Below are 19433 nucleotides of genomic sequence, written 5' to 3'. Positions count from 1 at the left end.
AACAGGTGTCCTGAGTCACTTCCACTTACAAAGGAGCAATCTTAATACATGGTGCTTTCATAATATTTGTGAAAAAATACTTGCACTGAAATTTAAGTGAAGTTATATAGCAGACACGTTTGTTGTGTTGGTAAAGGAGTTTGTACCTCAGTCACTGAAGAGCTGAGTTAGCTCTGTGAATTCTCCTTGTTGGTCTGATGGGTTAGATGACTTACGTTTTGTAACATATGTAAACCTAACAAGATAATCTGTGACAATTGGTTTTAAGAGCTAATTAGCTGTTGATTATCTACTAGGTTAATTAGTCTGAAAAACATCTATATCGGGTTTTACAAGAAGCAATTTTTCGTTCAGTATGTATAATTGAAATTAATTTGGGGGAATAATGTCTTGGGTACTTCATTCTCTGACTTCTGCAATGCAGAAAGTTCTGACAGTGAAGAAGTTGCTTTCTACTAAAATAGAATTGGTTTGGATTTGAAATAAATAGCAAATTAAGTTGGCTTTACCACAACTACAATGGCACAAAGATAATCCAGAACTGTTACCTGAGGTGTATATAGTATAAAGGGGTGGATGGGGTCTAGAATTTGTGTGTTAGTGCATGATGTTCTAGTGGTTCTATACAAGCACCTGAGCTGTGTTGCATTAGTAGCCACCTATGGAATGCAGCAGGCCCTGTTGTGGAGTTTGTGATCTGATATGCTTTAGTTCCTGTTTATATGAAAATCATCACATACTACTGTTACAAATTTTTCCTTGAAAATTACTTCTGTTGAACCATTTGGGCAGGATGTACACTTTAATTCTTTCTTGAAACTAGTACATCTCGGGTGGCAGCAAATGCACTGTTAACAGAAGTAAATAAGCCATTGACTCTTGGATTCATGACTCAAGAGTCTGTGTATTTCCAGAAATCCTTAGCTTTTAACTTTGAATACTGTGGAATAGATTAAATATTTCAGCACAAGATTTAGCTGGTTTATGTGACTGTACATCTGAAGAACATACAGCAGAGATGTTACACTTGGGAATAGTTGAAGTGTGATTGAAGGTTATTCTCTTGAATCTTACTGAAGCTGGTTCCAAAAGTGCTTAGGGACAAATGAATAGGAAAGACAATGTAGACCACAGAATTGCTTTGAAGAATAATAGTCTATGTTGAAAGCTCTTATGAGTGGTGAGAGAAAACCATAGAAAGACTTCAGCATTTTAACTCTTGCTCAAATGAAAATTGTTACCAAGAAAAACCCTCTTGGTCATTTTTTTCCCAGTGTATTTAGCTCAAATATTACCTTCCAAAATTTGTTGTGAAGTAAAGTGATAGAATAGCATGGCCATGTAGTGCTGTTAAACCACAGAAAGAAGAACATCCTTTTGTTAGATGGTTCTTAATAATCAGGACTTCATTAGAACTAAAAGTTGTCCCAAGGTTTCTGGAAATAGCACATTAGCTGAGCAAATACTATAACATAAAAATCTTCACTGTTATAACTAACTAACATGCTTAGAAATAACGCTTCTAGTATTCTTGTATGTGTGTTAAATTGTGAGGGTATATGTTGGGGAGGGGAAGCAGTTACAAAACAAATTACTTCAGACAGTCTCATAGAAAGCCCTCCAGTTATGTATATTTAAATAACATCTAGGAATAGCTGAATGCCTCTGGCTAAAAATGGTGTCTCAGAGTAGCTTTGACAACTGCTGAAAAGTGTGTTAAGGCTCATGACGAGTGTGACCCAGCTTTTTGCAGTGAAAGAGAAGAACATACCAAATTATTCTTTACAATGGATAGTCTTTAACCATAAATTTGTACCACATCTTGTGAAAGACCGAGTTTTCTCCTATGTCTATGCATTCTGCTGCATCCATTTGTTTGCTCTTGCCAATTATTAAAAAAAAAAAAAAAAAACAAAAACAAAACTGCAGATGAAAGTTCGTTCCTGTGTAGATCACTATGATAAAATAAGTTTATTTCCTGTGTGATGAATGAGTAATATCTAAATTGTGTTAAGAAAGGCTGCAACGCTGTTCTAGAAATAGAGTTTTCTAATACGTGTTTTATACTTTAAGCAAATGAGAAATCTGTATTAAGGGGGGAGGAAAACAGTTAAACTCATCTCAGAAATGAGAACTCTCTAATTCTGAAGTTTAAAAAAGGTAATCTGTCAAAATGACAAAAAAAAGTGTAGCTCGAAGGAGAGGTAGAGAGGACAATCTAATAAAAATTAGAGATTAATGGCTTCTTGTGTTTTCAAAATGCATTCCTAGGCTGATATGTGGCATAACAACATGATACATGGCCATCCTCGGACCAAGCTCTCTGATCCAAGAATAGACTTTGAAAGAAAATCCATAAACTCTAAGCGTCTGGAGTGAAGTCACAGTTTGGTGTTATTATTTGCAGACTGTGATATTGGCATTACAGTCTGTTCCGGAAGCTCCTGCACCCCTCTGCAGCAGTTTGGGCAGTGTCAGGAGCCCAGCAGTATCTTAATTCACTCGTGCGCTGTGTGAGCTCGGGCCTCAACTCTGAAACTCAGGTGGATGATTTTCCTGCTGGAGACCCGAATGCTGTCAAACAGCACATGCTGTCTGAAAAAACACAGGGAAACATGATGCACGTAGCATCAGGCAGATATCCTGGAGATATAAACATTTTAATAGGGCCTGGTTGTCTTATGGTAAATTTGTCTTGTTCTGAGCTGCGTTCCTTGATTTGAGGTAACACACTGTGTGTGCTGGCATTTCTGTGTCAATGCACTAAACAGTATCATTAGCAATAGTGAGTTATCTTCACATTCTTGTCATAAAATTGGGGATTGCTTGGCGAAAGCTGAGGCTGTCTCAGCTCTTGTGAGGATCTAGACAGTTTTTAAGGACAAAAGTGCAAGTGATATGACAAACCAGAGATGAGTATGGGAAGGCAGTCAGATTATTTTTTTTTTTCTCTTTAATGTGGATGTTCGTACTCAAGACGCCTTGTCTGGTCTTCCTTATTTATCTTGATGTTTGGTAGTTCCCGCCCTTCTCCCAGATAAGATGGGGGAAAAGTGAGATAGAGCTGCTTGATGTCCTGTGGCAGAGAATGAGGAATCTTCTTCCCCTAGATAAATAGAGGGAATGAAGTCCTTACAAGGACAAAAATGATTATTTTTTTTTTCTTTATGTAGGTTTAAGAAAAATATGTGATTGATTTATTCTAAAAGAAAAGTAGAAACTATAAGTCTTAAGTCCATTGGAACACCATGAAAGTTTATTCAAAGCCAGTGACAGTAGTAGCACTCAAGAGTGGTTTTGTTCTAAGGCAATATTTACATTAAAAAAAATTTCAAGCAGTCTACTGGGACAAGTGGAATTAAGATGGTAGGATATATAAGGTGCTAAAGGATAGGATATCAGAATATTTTTAAGTGCTGCTGTTTTGATCTCTGATTACAAGAAGGTAGAGTAAAATGCTTAACTTTGGGTCTTTACTAACTTACATTATCTGTTGCTTCCCACTGTTTTCTCCCTTCAACCACACAGTTCCTTTCATCTGACTGAGGATGTTGTTAACGCGCAAACCAAGAAGAATCTTTCTTCTGTTTCTTAAAGCTGACGGATCTGTGTCATCTCTATAAGAATGGGGACAACTGCGACAAATAACTCCCGAGGTGTTACATTTATTTCAGGCACAATTAGGCTAGGATGGAGCCTTGAGCCATGCCACATCTCAGGTTAAAATGAAATATAAATCACTCGGCTGGTTGAGAGGGTTAGAAAATTTTATACCGAGGTAAAGAAAGCTTTGAAGTAGCTGGTGAAGGCATTGAACAGATTCAGCAATGAGAATAACCCTGTGTGACCTAAATTTACACCACTGGTGTAAATGATTATTTTTTTACACCACTGGTGTAAATTTACCCTATGCCAAGAACAGTTCTAACCAGAAGTCTGTGTTACCTTGTGCCTGCAGTCAGAGTGTGACCAACTTGCTCATGTCTTCTCTTCCTGGTAGGAGATGTTCCCAATGAACTGGGGAACAAACTGAGGTGATGTGCTGGGTGGTTAATGCCATAACACACATAATGAGTTTGTGGAGGATTTTTCAGGGAGCAGTACTGTGTATATTTGGAGTTGCGTGGTACGTTATCAAAAGCTTTAGAATTAAGAAAATGACATTGCACCCTTAAGAAGATGCTGTTAAGGCATATGGTATAGCAGAGATTGTCCTACCAGGCAATGCGTAGTCTTGAATAAGTTTTAGTGCAGTATATGGCCCTTGCCTGATCTCTGTTTTTGAGGCTACACCAAGGCTTAGGCAGAGAAAGCTTGTTTAGAGTTATGTAAAAATAAAATTTTGCATGAGGGAAGGAGAGCCCAACCTAGTTGCTCATTGTTGCTGATAGAACAGTGGGAAATATCATTGTAAACACCTGTAGGAGAGGCAGCAGCTCAGCAGGTAGGAGTCCTGCAGAGTGTCAATAAGTGAACCTGACCTGAAGCTGTTCTGCAAGGCTTTCTGAGCTGAGGAGCTGGGGTGGGGGCAGGCCCAGGAGCAGCAGGGGTGGCGGGACCCGGCCTGGCCTACTGCTCTCTGTCCAGTGGGCTCTGCCTGACCTAGTTCAGTTGGATAATGCAGACTCTGAAACAGTGTCTGCGTCTCAGTGTGATTCTTTTTGGAGATCACAGATCAGCCCCTTTATTTTCAAGGTGAAGGCTTTTACTGAGCCCAGAAATACACAAACATTTTCTTCCCCCCTCCCTTTGTAGTGTGTTCCACTACTTGTAAGGAATAAAACAAACAAAAACCAGAAAAAACTCACAAACACCTGAGCACGAAATGTTTACTTGACACCTCTATTGTGAGAAAATGGGGCAAAAATGTCAAATGTTCCCTTTAAAGAACTGTCAGTTTACTAACACAGTTTGTATCACCAATGCAAATTATATAACCTGCTAAGATGTGTGTAGCTCAGTGTTCCTGAGTTGTTAGCAGTGCTTTGTTAATAAACTCCATATACTGTTGCTTTGCTTTCTCATTAAACTTGTTCTTTAAAGTAGAATTTTTTATTACTTTATAAGTCCTTTCTTCTTCAAGACAGGGTTGTCTGTTAGATAAGTTAACTCCTGATGGCTTGTGATGGTATCAAAGCCACATTTTAAATATAGATCACCTGTAACTAGGCTTGTGCCCATATCTTAATCCTTTAACATGGACTTAAATTCAAGATAAATTACTTTGACTGTTTAAACTTGTATTTCTTGAGTTACTCAAATGGAAAGTGCATGGAGCATTTTAATAAATAATATTCACCAGTGTCACTGAAGTGTAAATCTTTTTCTGAAATAAATGATTCTGTTTCATAGCAAGAACTATGCTTAAATTCAATATGTTCTTCCGCTGCAAAAAGCTGGGTCACGCTCATTGCGAGCCTTAAGAGACTTTTCAGCAGTTGTCAAAACTCCTCCTAGACGTCATTTTAAGGTTTTAGTTGTAATACGATGGGCAGTTTTGCTGCATGTTGCTTACCTTGCTCCCACAGTTTGAGTTGTAGGAGCATCTGCAGAGTGGGTATTTCCGTAACAAGCAAGTAAACTAGTATTAGATGCCTTGCAGCACGAATGATGGTTAAGCTTTGGATTTAACAAGGGCACAAACTGGGCGTTGCTTTAACCCCTCACCATTGTAAGGAAGTTGTTGTCAAGTGAGTATAAATGAACCTGATACAGTGCAAACTCAGAAGTGAATTCTGCGAGGGCAACCAATACATTTCTGTCTGCACATGAACAACCAAACTTTATTCTCGAAACTGCAAGACCCATTCCCAACTGGGAATATTGTCTTACTATTGTGTGTATTGAAATAATTTAAGGAAACACTAAAGTTATTTACATTTTAAGCATCTATTGACTTATTGGAGCATTGACTCTGCTCATAGTAAAATACACAGCTAACACAAGCATAGTGTCTGCAATGGCAGTAGTAATGCTAGCTCTTTATTTGGACAATAAATATAACTGTGTTGTGGAATTTATCTTAAATTTGGCATTTATGTTATTTAGGCTAAACCTTGCGATGCTTCATTGGTGTGTATAGGTATAAATTTTCCTGTCCTTGAAGACCTGGGGCTCTGAGCTTGCAGTAGGAATTGGTAGCAAAACTGTAGAATTCAGTGTACGTGCAAAGATATTGCTTCAGCCTTTTCCAATAAAAGGGGCACTTGATTTTGTTACTTCTTACCCAGTAGACTCTAGTCCTTTACATGACTCCTCAAGTGCTGCCTTATGATTCTTTTTATGTACAGATTTTAGTCTTCTGATGCTGAATAGAATGAACGAGATTTTTAGTTACTTTAAAAAGACCCAACATACATTAATGTTGTCTTTTCTTGTTTGTATTTTCAGTATTAAACTTTGTTTGAAGGTTTTTAATAATTCTTTATAATGCTACCTCAGTGTTGATTGTGATGATCAAAAATGGCAATGCTACTGATGATGTGTGCTGCAATGCTGAGATATAATTAAATGCTGTGTCCTTCTCATGGCCTTCACATTTTCTCAGCCTGTATATTTTGGTATGCTACTGAATTAGTAGAAAACCTATTTTATGATAAAACCATTCTCTCCTCTGACAAGTCTTAAAATTATTTACTGCTAAATATTTATTTTCTGTGCTTATGGACTTTTCACATGAACAAATCCTTTTGTAAGTAATTTTATGTGCCTATTCTGAAAGAGCAAGTCCTCAGCCTTGTGTTTCCTCTCCAAGGCATCCCAGACCTTTGGGTCAAAGGGACTCATATCCAGGCAATCACAACTCTCGATCTAAATCCCTCACTGCAGGATAATCAGGTTTTTCTTTCCTTACACAAGAGCTGAACAGGTGTTACAGTTCTGTCAGAGCAATATGAAGAGTGGATGTTTAAATATTGTATTTATTTTAATTCCATGGTGGTTTTCAGTATTGTGGTTGATCGCAAAACGGGCAGTAAGCTGTTGCACAAGAAATCAAACATCTCTCTGCCAATGGAGAGTATTATGCCAACAGGCCAGTCCTACTTAGTGCCTTGGAGAGGACTATGGCAGCAAGGACTGTTCTGAAGGTTAAATGTAAAATAAAACCAAGGCTATCTTCACACCTGTGGGGGACTTCAGCAGTCTGAAAGCTTGCACTGTTAAGATGTATGAATGGTATGTCCAGGTCTTGTTTACATGAATTAGATTCTACTTATAGTTTGATTTTTCTCTTCTTTAGTATAATGCTTCACCACAGCAGCAGAGAGATATAATAAAGAGTAGGAGTCTGGACAGGAGGATACAAGAACCAATAGTTTTAACAAAATGGAGGCACAGCACGATTGTGTTGGACACCAACGATAAGGTAGGAGCAGGTTAAACAGCATGCTGGAATACCAACTGTTTCTGATGTGTGAAGTATTTAATCTAACAGAAATGAGTATGCATGAATTTCTGAAATCTCATTTTTCTTTTGTGTCACTGTGTATAACGTTCAGTGAAACCAAGGACTTTTTGGTAACCTTATTACTGTTACTTTGTGAGTAGTAGCTCTTTTCTTGTTGTCCCTGAAGTATTTTAGCTAGTGTTAGTTCAGGTTTTGGCATGTACAATCATTTTAATTATAATTGGGAATCTTCCAATACAGTTCAGGCTATGGAGTATCATTAGGCTTTGAATTCAAGAATTATGGATGTGGGTGAGATTCTCATGTAAGGTATAGTGGTATTTCACACCTGAATGTTTTTATTGTAGGCAACACCAAAGAGGAACACACTTGAAAGATGAATAAGTGAAATATTCATAGCACTGAAATAAAAATTGCACTTGCTAAAACAAAAACTGTGCCTTAAAGATGTAAATAGTAATATTTACCCCTTTAATGACTGTTTCGTTAATCTCCACTGTAATATTTCAAGGAAAGAGGAAAAGCTGTGTGTGGTTAGAGCAGGGCTGTAATATTGTTGTGGAAGGGCAGAAGACAGAGCTGGCAGCGCTGAAACGCTTGGCTTTGACCCTGGCCAGAGCTGAGATGGGTGTCGGGTCTGAAAAGGGCTACAGGTCAGTGACAACAACAGCTGTTTTCTGCCCATTCTTAGGGCTTGTTCTTGATAGTCTGTTTTGGGCTGTACAAAGAAGCTGTCTAGGCCAGCAAGGAGACAGAGCCCCTCTCTCCCTTGCTGCCCCTCTGCTTGTCCCTCTCTGGTTTGACTTTTTTGTCCCAGATGTTTCAGGTTGTTCTGCCCGTGGGTGAGCTGAGTGGGGAGGAACTGGAATGGGTGTGGGAGACTGGTGACTTGCTGGTTTTTGTAACTTTGCAGCTGCCCATCCCAAGATTAATGGAAACGGAAATACTTTGTAATGCTGAAATCTTAGCACAGACTACTCAGAATGAGATACCAGGGAACGGCATTGTAAACTCCCTTTTTCTAAAGGTACAGGGAGAAATGAACGTACGTTTGGGAGTACGGAGAAAAGCCTCTGTGTGGGCCTGTGTAACCTCAAATGCCAAAGACAAACTTATGTGGACAAAACACAGTAGTTGTAATGAAAATGGATCTGCTACCCAGAATGTTATTTGCTCGACCTGTTGTTTTTGGTACGTTTTAATGGCTTTACTTGTTGAAATCGGGTACAGGAGAGTGGGCTGTCATGAGCTGACTTAGTTCCTCAGAACAGGATTTATTGGATTTGATCTTAAGCTTTTGAGCTGTCAGTTTAGAATACATCATCCGTGGTGCTGAGGAGGCGATGGACCGTGCCTGGCTGGAGATGGTGCGTGTGTGCGTGTTAGATCAGCTCGCGCGATCCCGGGCTCCTTCCACTGCTCCTCCAGCCGCCCCTCTGTACCCTGTGTGTCTCGCGTCACTGTACGAGGGACACCTGGACGGAGCCCTGAGAAACCAGAGCTGAGGAGACACTTCCAGGCTCATGTGCAGTTGGTGCTTCACAGGTGTGAACGATTCTGTTGGGAGACAGCTTGGAGTTTTAGCCTCGCTTTTAAAGGAAGACTTTTCTTTCTGTGTTTAGGGATAAGAACTACTTCTATTTTGGAACAACCTTTACGTAGTGTTGCACTGAATGAAGAAGCTCTTGAAAAACATTGAATAAGTGGAGTTGTTTACTTCAAGACCCATTGTCTTCAAGACCGTAAACCTAGTGAAGCAAACATGAAAGTGTGCAAATGCCTGGTGTAATAACCAAAAGAAACTGTATCTATGAGCCACATTTGAAAGGCTAAGCCAGTAGCTTAAAGTTCCTATCACAGCTTCAAACTATGCAGGCAGCATGCATTTTTTAATGGCAGAGACACTATATAGTTCATATTAATGCTTTGAGGAAATTAAAAAATGTGTAGTGGAGCAATAAACTAGTGTTTTGTGGAAGGACAAAATTTTTTAGTGCATTGATACACCTGTTTTATTACCATTGGCAGGCACACTGTTATATACTCTATTTTAAATTAGTATGTGGAAAGGGAATAGTTCCTGACCACAAATACTGGATTTCTTTTTCCAAAGTTGTGTAGCGTATGAAAGCTATCTCAAATTCAGAACGAAATAGAAAGAAAAACAACTGGCATTTGGCTGGATAGCACATCAGTCCCAAGTTTGCTTTTTAACTGATTCTTAGGGAAGCTATTTTCTTTTTATTTTCCTTATTTGTTTTTCCTGGAAAAACAACACAATTCTATGAAAATAGACCAGTCAAAAGAGTGCTTGAAATGTGTCAGAGTGGAAGTGTGGGTTGCTATGGCTGATGAGAATTTGATTATATCTAATGTACTTGTTGAGTGTTTATTGGCTGTGGCACATACTGTATATAGCCAATCAGCTAAAAAAAATTGGTAAGGAGAGGAAAAAATACGTTCCTGAGAGGAACAACTTTGATTTCCTTAATTTGAACATATCTTCCCCCACCTCTACAGACATCTGAAAATATGGAACATATAGGCTGTTCTTAGGGTTGCTCATCTTCTCTGTTATTATACCACTAAGTAACTAGTGGGCCATTTCTGTAGGTAAATTTACAAGTGAATTTTAGCGCACGGGTGTGCAGAGTGTTAGGTAATGTTAGAAAAGCAAACTGAATTTGGGAGAGCTATCAAGGGAATTAATACAAAGGAGGAGGAGAAATGCAGTACACAGCAATGGAGAACAAGTGATGTATTTATTCTGTTTGAAGTTCTTTACCAGATTTTCAAGTGGTGTATTTGTGCAAAGCAATCATTACCTCAGAGGAAATGCACATGCCTTTTTTGTTCCAGATGGGCAATTTTTCTAGTTTTCAGAGATGTAATGCTTTCTATTAGTCTATAGTTGATGTCTAGTTTAAAATAAAAGCCTGAATTTCTGGAAATGTTCAGTACTTGATTATAAGGACATTAATGTCCATGACTTATCTAAATTAATCGAGCTGGTATCTGCTTTTCTACATGTATAACAATTTATTGTACTAATCTTCTATTTACTAACTACACAGAGATATAATCTGTTCTTTAAAATTGTGGTATTTATTATATGGTGTCCTGTAATAACTTAGTATTATAGATGTGCTTCATAATTTGATAGCAATGTCATTAAAAGAATCTGCCTCTTAACACGAAAGCTTTGCTAATACAGTATGTATTAACATTTTTTCAAAAGAACATGTGCTAATCAACTCAGTTTGAGTGTTGTCTGTAAATCTGGTAAGAACACTGTTTAGTAAGCAGGTTTATAATACAACTATCTGAGAATATAATGAATGTTCAAAAAAAGTACGTTCTTTGATGTGTGAATCTGTATAAAGAGCAGAAGTATCTCTGGAGTTGAAAAAAAATTAAAGGAATTGTAAGCAAGATAATAACTTACGTTGCCTGATTGTATTTTACAGGAATCATCAACTGCTTCTAAGGCCAGTTTTCCTGAAAATGAGTCCTCTCCTTCTTCACCAAAGCATCAAGCCACAGTCAGTATGCCAAGTGTTTAAATAGATAAGTAGATGTTGTAGAAACTGGGCTATTCATGGTTAGAGAATTGGGGCTAAGCCTGCTTGTTATTGAGAAAAATAATGGGATAAAAGTATTTGAAGGCTTTACATTTTAAAAGGAATGCATTGCCTCCAACTGTGCTTTCAAAAAGAAATGTAGATGTCTTTGGTTTAAATACAGCTTGGCGATAGGAAATTTAGTTTAAAATTCACTGTAGAATAAAATTATATCGAATTATGTAGAACTCAGTTTACTTCAACAGTCAAGGCTTCTCACATAGCAACCTGGAAGGTAAAGGCAGAAACAAACGCCACCTCTTCACAGAATGTGGCAGTAATAGTTTGTAGTATCTGATATCTTCATTTTTCACTTGTGTTTCAGTCTCCTTGAAAAGAGCTAGAGGACCTGGCATAAATGGACTACGTCTCTTTGATTTAGTAGAATAACTGCTGGGAGGAAAACTTAAGCTTGTTAAACTCCTTATGGATGTTTAACAGATTTTTTTGCTTCAGTTTTTATTTTAAACAGTGGGAAGTAATTCAAGAAATGAAGTGTTCTAATTTTGCAGCTGTACTACAGTAGCATTGAAATATGTGCCTTGATCAATTTTAGCAGCCCTTTAATAGGTAGCTCAGGGCATGAAAGGTGCAACTTCTCCTGTTCTATTCTACTCTGCACACTGAAGAATGGTTCTCTGGCTTATTCATGCTGATCCATTCTTAGAACTTTTCAAACAGTTTTCCACAGTAAAATAAACATTGTTTATTAAGCAAGCATAGTCGATAGCCTTGCACAGGAGCAATTACTGCTGCATGTATTCTAATTTATTTAAATACGGCTCAGACCTTGAATTATTAAAATTGTATTTTGTAGAAGAATGCACTGCTGCTTCATGTAATAGAAAAAAAAAATCTTATTTTCTTTAGCTATCCCCTGGGATATCAATATTACAAAGAAAGCTGATGAATTTTACTGTGTTTTGATCCTTAACTTGCTTTCTACTTCCTCTTCCCTGATTACAGTCATTTTCCCATTAGTACCCCCTAGTGTTGCTGCTGAGTAGGGCATTATGATACTTTTTCTGAATAATTCTTCTCTGGAGCATTCGCAGCAGTTCCACCATGAGTAATTTATTAAAGCCCTAATTTATTTGAGAAAGTGGGGCTGGGTTGCTCAGTCACAGTGACAGAGGGTGACAGGCCTGACAGGCCGCTCTGCTGACCAAGGCCAAGGGGCTGTTGGAAGGTGCGACGCGTTGGACTCTTAGTGGTGGTCGGCATGGATCTACACAACGGGCTTTTTTTTTTTTGTGGAGGACAGAATTGCCTCTTCTATTGATAATATCAGTTTGGGAAAATAATGTACACATCACAGAATTAGGCAAAAATTCCAGCCCAGTGGAGACTTTTAGATTGAGTTAAGAGTAGCAGTTACCATTGGACAGAAATAACATCTGAAACACCAGCTAAAAGCTATTTTCCTTGAAAACGTGTCTCTTTTTTTGTATTTGAGTTGCTGTGATTGAAACATGTAGCTAAATTTTTTAAGGTTCATGAAAAACAGATCTATGTCTTTAAGAGTGTTGTTATAGTATTCCATAAAAAAAAATCGCTTTGATATTGTATTATGCAGTTATGGTCCACTTAAATTTGAGATTTAGAGGAGAAAGCTGAAGAGAATATATCTTCTGTTTTCATTGAATCTGGAATTGAGGACATTTTTGTTAAGATAAAGCTAATTTGGATCCTTTCCCTAGTCGATTGTTTCAACTAATAGCTTAGTTCTTAAATTAGGAGCTGTTACAAGCTGTTACTGAAAAGCAATTGATTAAAAAAAAGAATTTAACATTCATTTAGCAGTATTCACTAGTAGGGCAAGGCTGGGCTGACAGGAGAAAATGACAGAATTTGTTACCTTATCTTGAGTGTCACAAATGGTGTAAATCGATGGTTTTCTTTTTTATCCTACAATATTTTTTTCGAAGATTGCTTAATATTTTATTATTTTTTGCATAGAAACTACAAATATCCACTCCATAGATTTGCAACTTGCAAATACCCTTCTTGTTCAGCGATGTTCTTTTTCTGCCATTCACTGACTGATCTCCAAATTTGCACGGGGCATACCAATAGAAATGATTTTCATCAACAAGCCATAATTAAGTAGTTAAAAATTCTAATATTTTGCTTGGAGATATGAAAAAATAGGACATCAAAGAAATGTTTCACTCATCTGTTTTTGAAATGAATATATTTTTATGCATTTCAACTGTGTTTTATTTAAAATATGCAATTATGTTAAAACTTGGAATAATTTTGTCAGAGAATTTAGGCTGTCTGTTTGTCAGTCATCTCCTTTTTAAATAAAGGACACAAACACAAATGTGCAATTATACCAGTCATTATAAATTACGTTTAAAATTTCCAGTGTCTAGTACCACAAATAATTTTGTTTGGCTTATCCAAAAAAGGAGGAAATCTTTTTTACCCTCTGAATGGTAATGAGTACTCTCCCAAAGGAATTTTGGTTTTGCTGATCTCTGCATATTTAAATATACATAAAACAAGTTTCTTGAAGTTATAACATTGGCTAAGATGGCCCATTGCCAGAAATTGATTATTGGGGGGATTGAATTCCATGGGAATAGAAGCAGATTTTCTTTTATGTTACTTGTGGCTTACTCTGTCTTACAGGGTCAAGAGAAGTATGGGCTACTGAATGTGACAAAAATTACAGAAAATGGGAAGAAAGTTCGGTAAGTCTTGGACTTCTAGAAGTACCTGTGCATAAGGGTTTGTGTAAGGTATCTGACTTTTATTATGTATTAGGACAGCATACTGGGGTTTACAATTTATTACTTTTTGTCTGAATTTGCCATAGAGGTTTTCCTGTAGGACACAGCATTTCCTTATCCCAAAGTATGTGTTTCTCCCAGTGAGCTAGAGACAATGGACTTGGGAGAGCCAGAGGCTCATGGATGCCAGGGCTCCACATGGGGCAGTGATTTTGTGAAGGTGCACTGATGAGACACAGCTTTTTAAAACGGGATCCATTTATTTATCTACTTAAGAGAAAATCTATATAGGTTATACCTGTCTTGTTCCTGGGACAGAATTGATGTAAGATGGGCTTTCAGACTTTCACTTCAGCTCCTTTAATTTCTAAGGAGTGCTTAGAGTGCTGGGGAGCACATGTCTTGTGCTCCCCAGTTCTTCCTTCCCTGTACTTGGGAAGGGTTTGAAGCAGAATGTGTCACCCAGCTTTGCTCTCCCTGTAGGTGATGAATGACCTAATTTCTAACTTCCTTTCTCTGCCTTACAGGCAGATATTTACATTATAAAGCGTGAAGTATAATCAAGTAATGCCATCTAACTTACATTTCTGGTGTTTTGCAAAGAGTGTTAAATGCAGTGTTAAATACTGCATAAGTGTGGCCCGTTCTCAGATTTAATGTAGGTTTACTTTTTTTACTTGTTTTTATTTTAATTTAATCTTTTAGGTCTAGAACTGTGGTGTATCTAGTTCAGTGTTTCCTAGACTTAAGATACGTGGAACGTGCTTTTCCTGATGCTTAAGTAGCTCAGCACCCAGCTGATCTTCCAGTGCCACCCTGGCCCAGTCCAGCACAGCTGGGCGACATGTCTGGCCCCCAGTTTGGTTCCTCAGAGCTTGGTGGGACAGGGTGGACAGTGCCTCATGGAAGCTGCGGCTGGTACAGTACACTGTCACCACTTATGTCTAGTGGAATCATTGATTTGGGCTGCTGCACAGAAAGATGCATCATGGCCATCCCATCACTTTGAGAGCTGCTGAATAATAGTTCATGTGTGGGCAATGGGAATAGATTGTCAGGGCTTGTCAAGACTTTTACTTTTTTTAACCTCAGGAGGACAGGTACTCAGAGATAAAAGCAAATAGACATCTGGAACAACTAGTTTGTCCTTTTTCTGCATTTTTTAGATGCGTAGCAAATATTTTATTGTCAATGTAAATGAGCTTATTACATAAACACGGCACACTTGCACCACAGTTATATGTGATCAATCAGTTTCAGAATTATGCAGTACTTTGGCATTATCTACTAAGTACACAGTAGGCTGAGTGTTCCATATTAGCTCCTTTGGAATTATAATCGTATGGTGTTTCTCCTGGTAAACTGCTTCCACTACTAATTAGCTTTGTTTGATTTAGACTTTGGTCAGGCTGGGACTGTTAACATATGTTCCCTTCTACAAATATGATGGCAATTAAGACTTACTGATGGCACTAATGACCATATGTATGGTTAAATATATTAACATGCAGGTCAGCTAGATAACAATGATTGACAATTGAAATATCTACTTCCAAGTCAATTTATCTTATGTTTGTTTACAAATATTTACAGAAAGAATTGGATGTCATCGTGGGCAGTGTTACAGGGTTCATCACTGCTGTTCACTAAAACCCAAGGAAGTGGAACTGGCTGGGTAAGCTCAGGAACAACTCCCACCCTCATTTAAGTGTTAATTGCATAAAGCACAATAAATTAAAGCCCTCTTATTTGTAGGCCTGTACAATTTAGAAAAAATAAGTGTGTGTAGGTTAGCAGGAAAATAGTTTAATGTAACGATTATGATGTAGAATGAGAATAAAACAAGTTGTACTTTCTTATATTTAAGAAATATTTTTATATTTGATGAGTAAGAAACTGATAAAGAGGTATTCACATGCCCTGTGAGCTTGATGTTTTTGCTCTAAGGCCAAATATTTTTGTGTTCCTTACTAATGTGTTTGTCTAAAGAGTTTGTTTTACTGTTCTTTGACATTTTTTCATAAACTCCAGATAATTTTGAATGTGATACATGTAATAAAGAACATGTCTGACACTTGGCTTATGACGTCAGACTATTTGAATAATGTATTATTGTTGTCATATCATTCAGTCTTTGGCTTGCTGGATTTCATATTTTGTTTTATATCTGCATCATGCATGACAAGTATTTGTATCTGTTTTGATGCCTGATGAAGACCTAAATAGAAACATCACACTGAAGATGATGATCATTTTTTGTGTCATCTCTAGTTTAATAGTACTATAATTAAATTTACTATATTTATCCTGCTACATTTCTACATTAATAAGTGTAGAGATTTTTTTAATCTACGACTTACCTACTTCTGGAGGTCTGACATTAAACTGTGTGGATCTCCTATAATAACTAAAGAGAGGTCAGATTCAGTATTTGTTATTCCAGTGTATTATCATGTAAATTCCATCAAAATTGCACCTTATATCTATAAACTGTCTTGCTGTGCTTTGCTGATCTTTCTCCTTGGCTCACTTTCTCCTGCTGTGCTTCTTTTTGGGTAGTGAATTCATATTGACAATTCTTTTCTAAAGCATTGAGTTCATTTCAGAGCTATAAACATCATTTTTTTGCCCTTCTGTTGCTGTAGAAAGGTTGGAAAAAAATGAGCGACGATGGATAAATAACAACATTTGGGGTAGAAAAGAATGGAAAGAGTAAACATGGTCAGGCAGAAAGAAAAGAGAAGGGAAGGAAAAAGAATAAAGGCACAAAATAAGGTAAATTACATTGTCAGGTAGGAAGTGGAGTGGGTGAGCTGAGGAGGTCCACCCCCACCTGGTGTGGGGAGGGCAAGAGAACGTGGTACGTATCAGATACAAAGCACAGAAGATGACACAGAAACATATATATGTCTGAAAGTCACAGACACTCCCACCTGTAAACATTGGGACACTCAGTAAATAAAATCACAGTTATTCATTAGTGAGAAAAATATTGCCAATAAGAGAATTTGTTGGGGAAAAAAAGCATAAATTCTTTTCATAATTTAAGTGGAGCAAAAGTGCCACAATATTTCAGTTTGTGCACTGTCAAGTATTGGAGTAGGATCAGCAAAACAATCAACAGAATGAACATAATAAAGTGAAGCTGGAAATTTTAAGGGAGAGTCTCTTTCAAGGACTTTGTGTTGTATACCTGCATACTTGCAGGTGGATTTTAAAATATGTAATTAAATATTTAGCACACACTCTTTTTTTTTTTCTCTCTGATTTTTTGGGGGGGTGTTAAAAATTCCACCTCACCCCTCAAACTTTCATCTGTGTCAGTATTTTAATAAGGTGAAGTCAAGTCTAACAGTTTGACATATGATAAGAATTATGTTCCTTCTTCAGCTTACGAGAAGAATATTTGTGTAGCATTCATCTAGTGATTGATATAACCACATCTTTTTTTGTGCATTGTTTTGTGACTTCATCACTTTTCTTCCTTTTTCTCATCAAGTCATTTTGCCAAGGGGGCTCAATTCCTGAGCTCTTGCTCTCGCTGCTTTCTTCTTGGAAAAATGCTCTCAGTCGCCGACCTGCTGTCACCTATGTAAACTCTGACCAAGTTTCAGCTGTCACTGTATGTTTCTTGTTGCATGCCTCTTGTCACTGTAAGGCTATTTGCCACTAATCTTGAAAGTAAATTTGAATTTTTCCAAGGTTTAAGTTTTGTCACTTCATATAACATCTTTTGTATCCTGTTTGCTGTTTTCTGAAAGTCATCCGAGGTGCAAATTAACACAAGTGTGGTGCAGTAATCCTGTAATTCTTCTGATAGAACAAAAATAGAAAGATACCTGTTCCATCAGTGGCAGAGTTATAATCCCAAATTTGCCTACTATTTTGAACCACTGGTCTCTTGACTAATAAACAGCATGGTATGGTCAGTTTTTAACAGATATCTTATGTCTAATTCTTTCTAACACAACTAATTTAGGATGTTTGTAAGATGCCTATGATGCCTTTTGATACAATAATGTACATTGTTGTTGGTTAATTGTAGCTATAATTGGAATACTCAAAAATGTAAATGCTGTGCTTAAAAAGCTGAAAGGAAAAGAGCTCAAGAATGTTCTGGCTATATGCCACGTATAGAAAGCTGATAGAAATTTGTAAGACTTTCTCTGTATAATTTAAACATCTGTAGTTAGTCATGTTTTGAAGTGTAGATGCGAGGCATAGACGTGTGGTTTATTAGAAACTGATAAAATGTTGGTAGCTAATATGATAGCTTGTTGCTCAAGGTGGATGAGGAGGAGTTCAGACCATGATGCCAGTGTTAGAAGAAACAAAGCACTTGACTGGTTGTATTTGGGTTTCAATATCAGTTTGTCAACACTTATCAGAATCGAACTAAAATTTTCTTGGAAAAAAATAATATGCTGAAGACACCGAAAGCAACATTTCAGTAGTTTGGCTTCTTGAGGATTTTAAAGTGTTGGTGATATATAAAACTATTTTGGTATCTTGGCTTGTATTTCCTGAAGAGTGAAGTGAGAGATACATCTTTAGAGTTTAGTTAAGATTCCCGAGACTTCTAGAAGGACTGTTTTGATGACTGCTACCTTAGTGTTGTTTTGTGGTGGTTGTTTGGGGCTTTTTGGTGGTTTTTATGTTTTGTTTTGTTGGGTTTTGTTTGTTTGTTTGGTTTTGGTTTTGTTTTTCTGTAATGAGGGAGTAACTGTAGGCTTATTCAGTTAACCTGATGCTAAAAATGATGGAACTGCCTCTTCTTTGTGTGTCACATTCACTGCTATGTATGTGGAAGGCCGGAACAGATAATTTGTACATTGGTATACTTTAAAATGCTACTTGCCGTAAGGAAATTTCTGCATTTTTTTATTACGTGTTTTCACAGAAATTTAAGTTTTCAACTGTTGAAAGAAGGTGTCTCTCAATTTTTGGTGTGAATGAGTTGTAATAGCTACTGCCAAGTTTTAGCAATGGGGCTTCATAAAACACAGCAAACAGTAACTGCTTAGCAGGATTCATCTGTCAGCCTGTGTAATAGGTGCATGTCCTCAGTGTCAGGTACGCTGGCAGTTAAACAAAAGTGGGTAAACTTCCCAGACATCAAGGAAATAAATGCTTTTCAAGGTTCATCTGGGCAAATTATCATTTACTGTGTCACACCGCTATAGGCAAGAACGTTATATGTACATAACTGCAGTTCATCAGTGTTGCACAGCTGATTATACAAGGGCTGTAGATTATTGTTATGAAAACTATTTGGAATGCAAATACTCCTATCAGAGTCTGGTTTCAGAAAAACTTCCATCATTTTGCTATGACAATAAAGAATATATTTCTCTTTTTTTGTTGAAGCTGCAAGTTCTGAAGCTTCCTTGCCAGCCACAAAGGAGCATCTGTCTCCTCACATCTGTTTCTGCAGTCCGTCCGTGAGCCAGAAGGATTTGGAATTAAAACATTCTACCAAACTTTAATTAGTATTATGAGACTGCAGATGCCATTTGTATGTCCAAAGTCTTCCCAAAATAAGATCCAGTTTTGTTTCCAGAGAATGCTGGAATATATCACGATACAGACTGCATGGCTTGTCCTGTGGAGGCTTCCAGGACTTGGAGAAAACTCCTGAAAAGATTAGAAAAGGTTTTTCATTGATTG

General features: G+C 37.4%; 1 protein-coding gene across 5 annotated transcripts in view; it reads left to right on the top strand.

Moving 5' to 3' along the window:
• The window catches only part of ARHGAP12 (Rho GTPase activating protein 12), a 77946-nt gene that overhangs the window by 44376 nt on the left and 14137 nt on the right, over nucleotides 1-19433 (top strand). For 3 of the 5 annotated variants that reach the window (XM_082045989.1, XM_082045987.1, XM_082045986.1), the window contains 4 exons: nucleotides 7241-7366; nucleotides 10876-10950; nucleotides 13666-13727; nucleotides 15360-15441. In XM_082045989.1, the coding sequence (XP_081902115.1) occupies nucleotides 7241-7366; nucleotides 10876-10950; nucleotides 13666-13727; nucleotides 15360-15441 (345 nt within the window). Of the gene's footprint in view, nucleotides 1-7240; nucleotides 7367-10875; nucleotides 10951-13665; nucleotides 13728-15359; nucleotides 15442-17265; nucleotides 17389-19433 lie in introns of all 5 variants that reach the window. The other 2 variants (XM_082045988.1, XM_082045985.1) reach the window with 1 other exon arrangement.

This window comes from Streptopelia decaocto (assembly GCF_964273445.1).
Source record: "Streptopelia decaocto genome assembly, chromosome: 2".
Classification (NCBI taxonomy): domain Eukaryota; kingdom Metazoa; phylum Chordata; class Aves; order Columbiformes; family Columbidae; genus Streptopelia; species Streptopelia decaocto.
The sequence above is the reverse complement of the archived record's forward strand: the minus strand, read 5'-3'. Positions and strand labels throughout refer to the sequence as shown.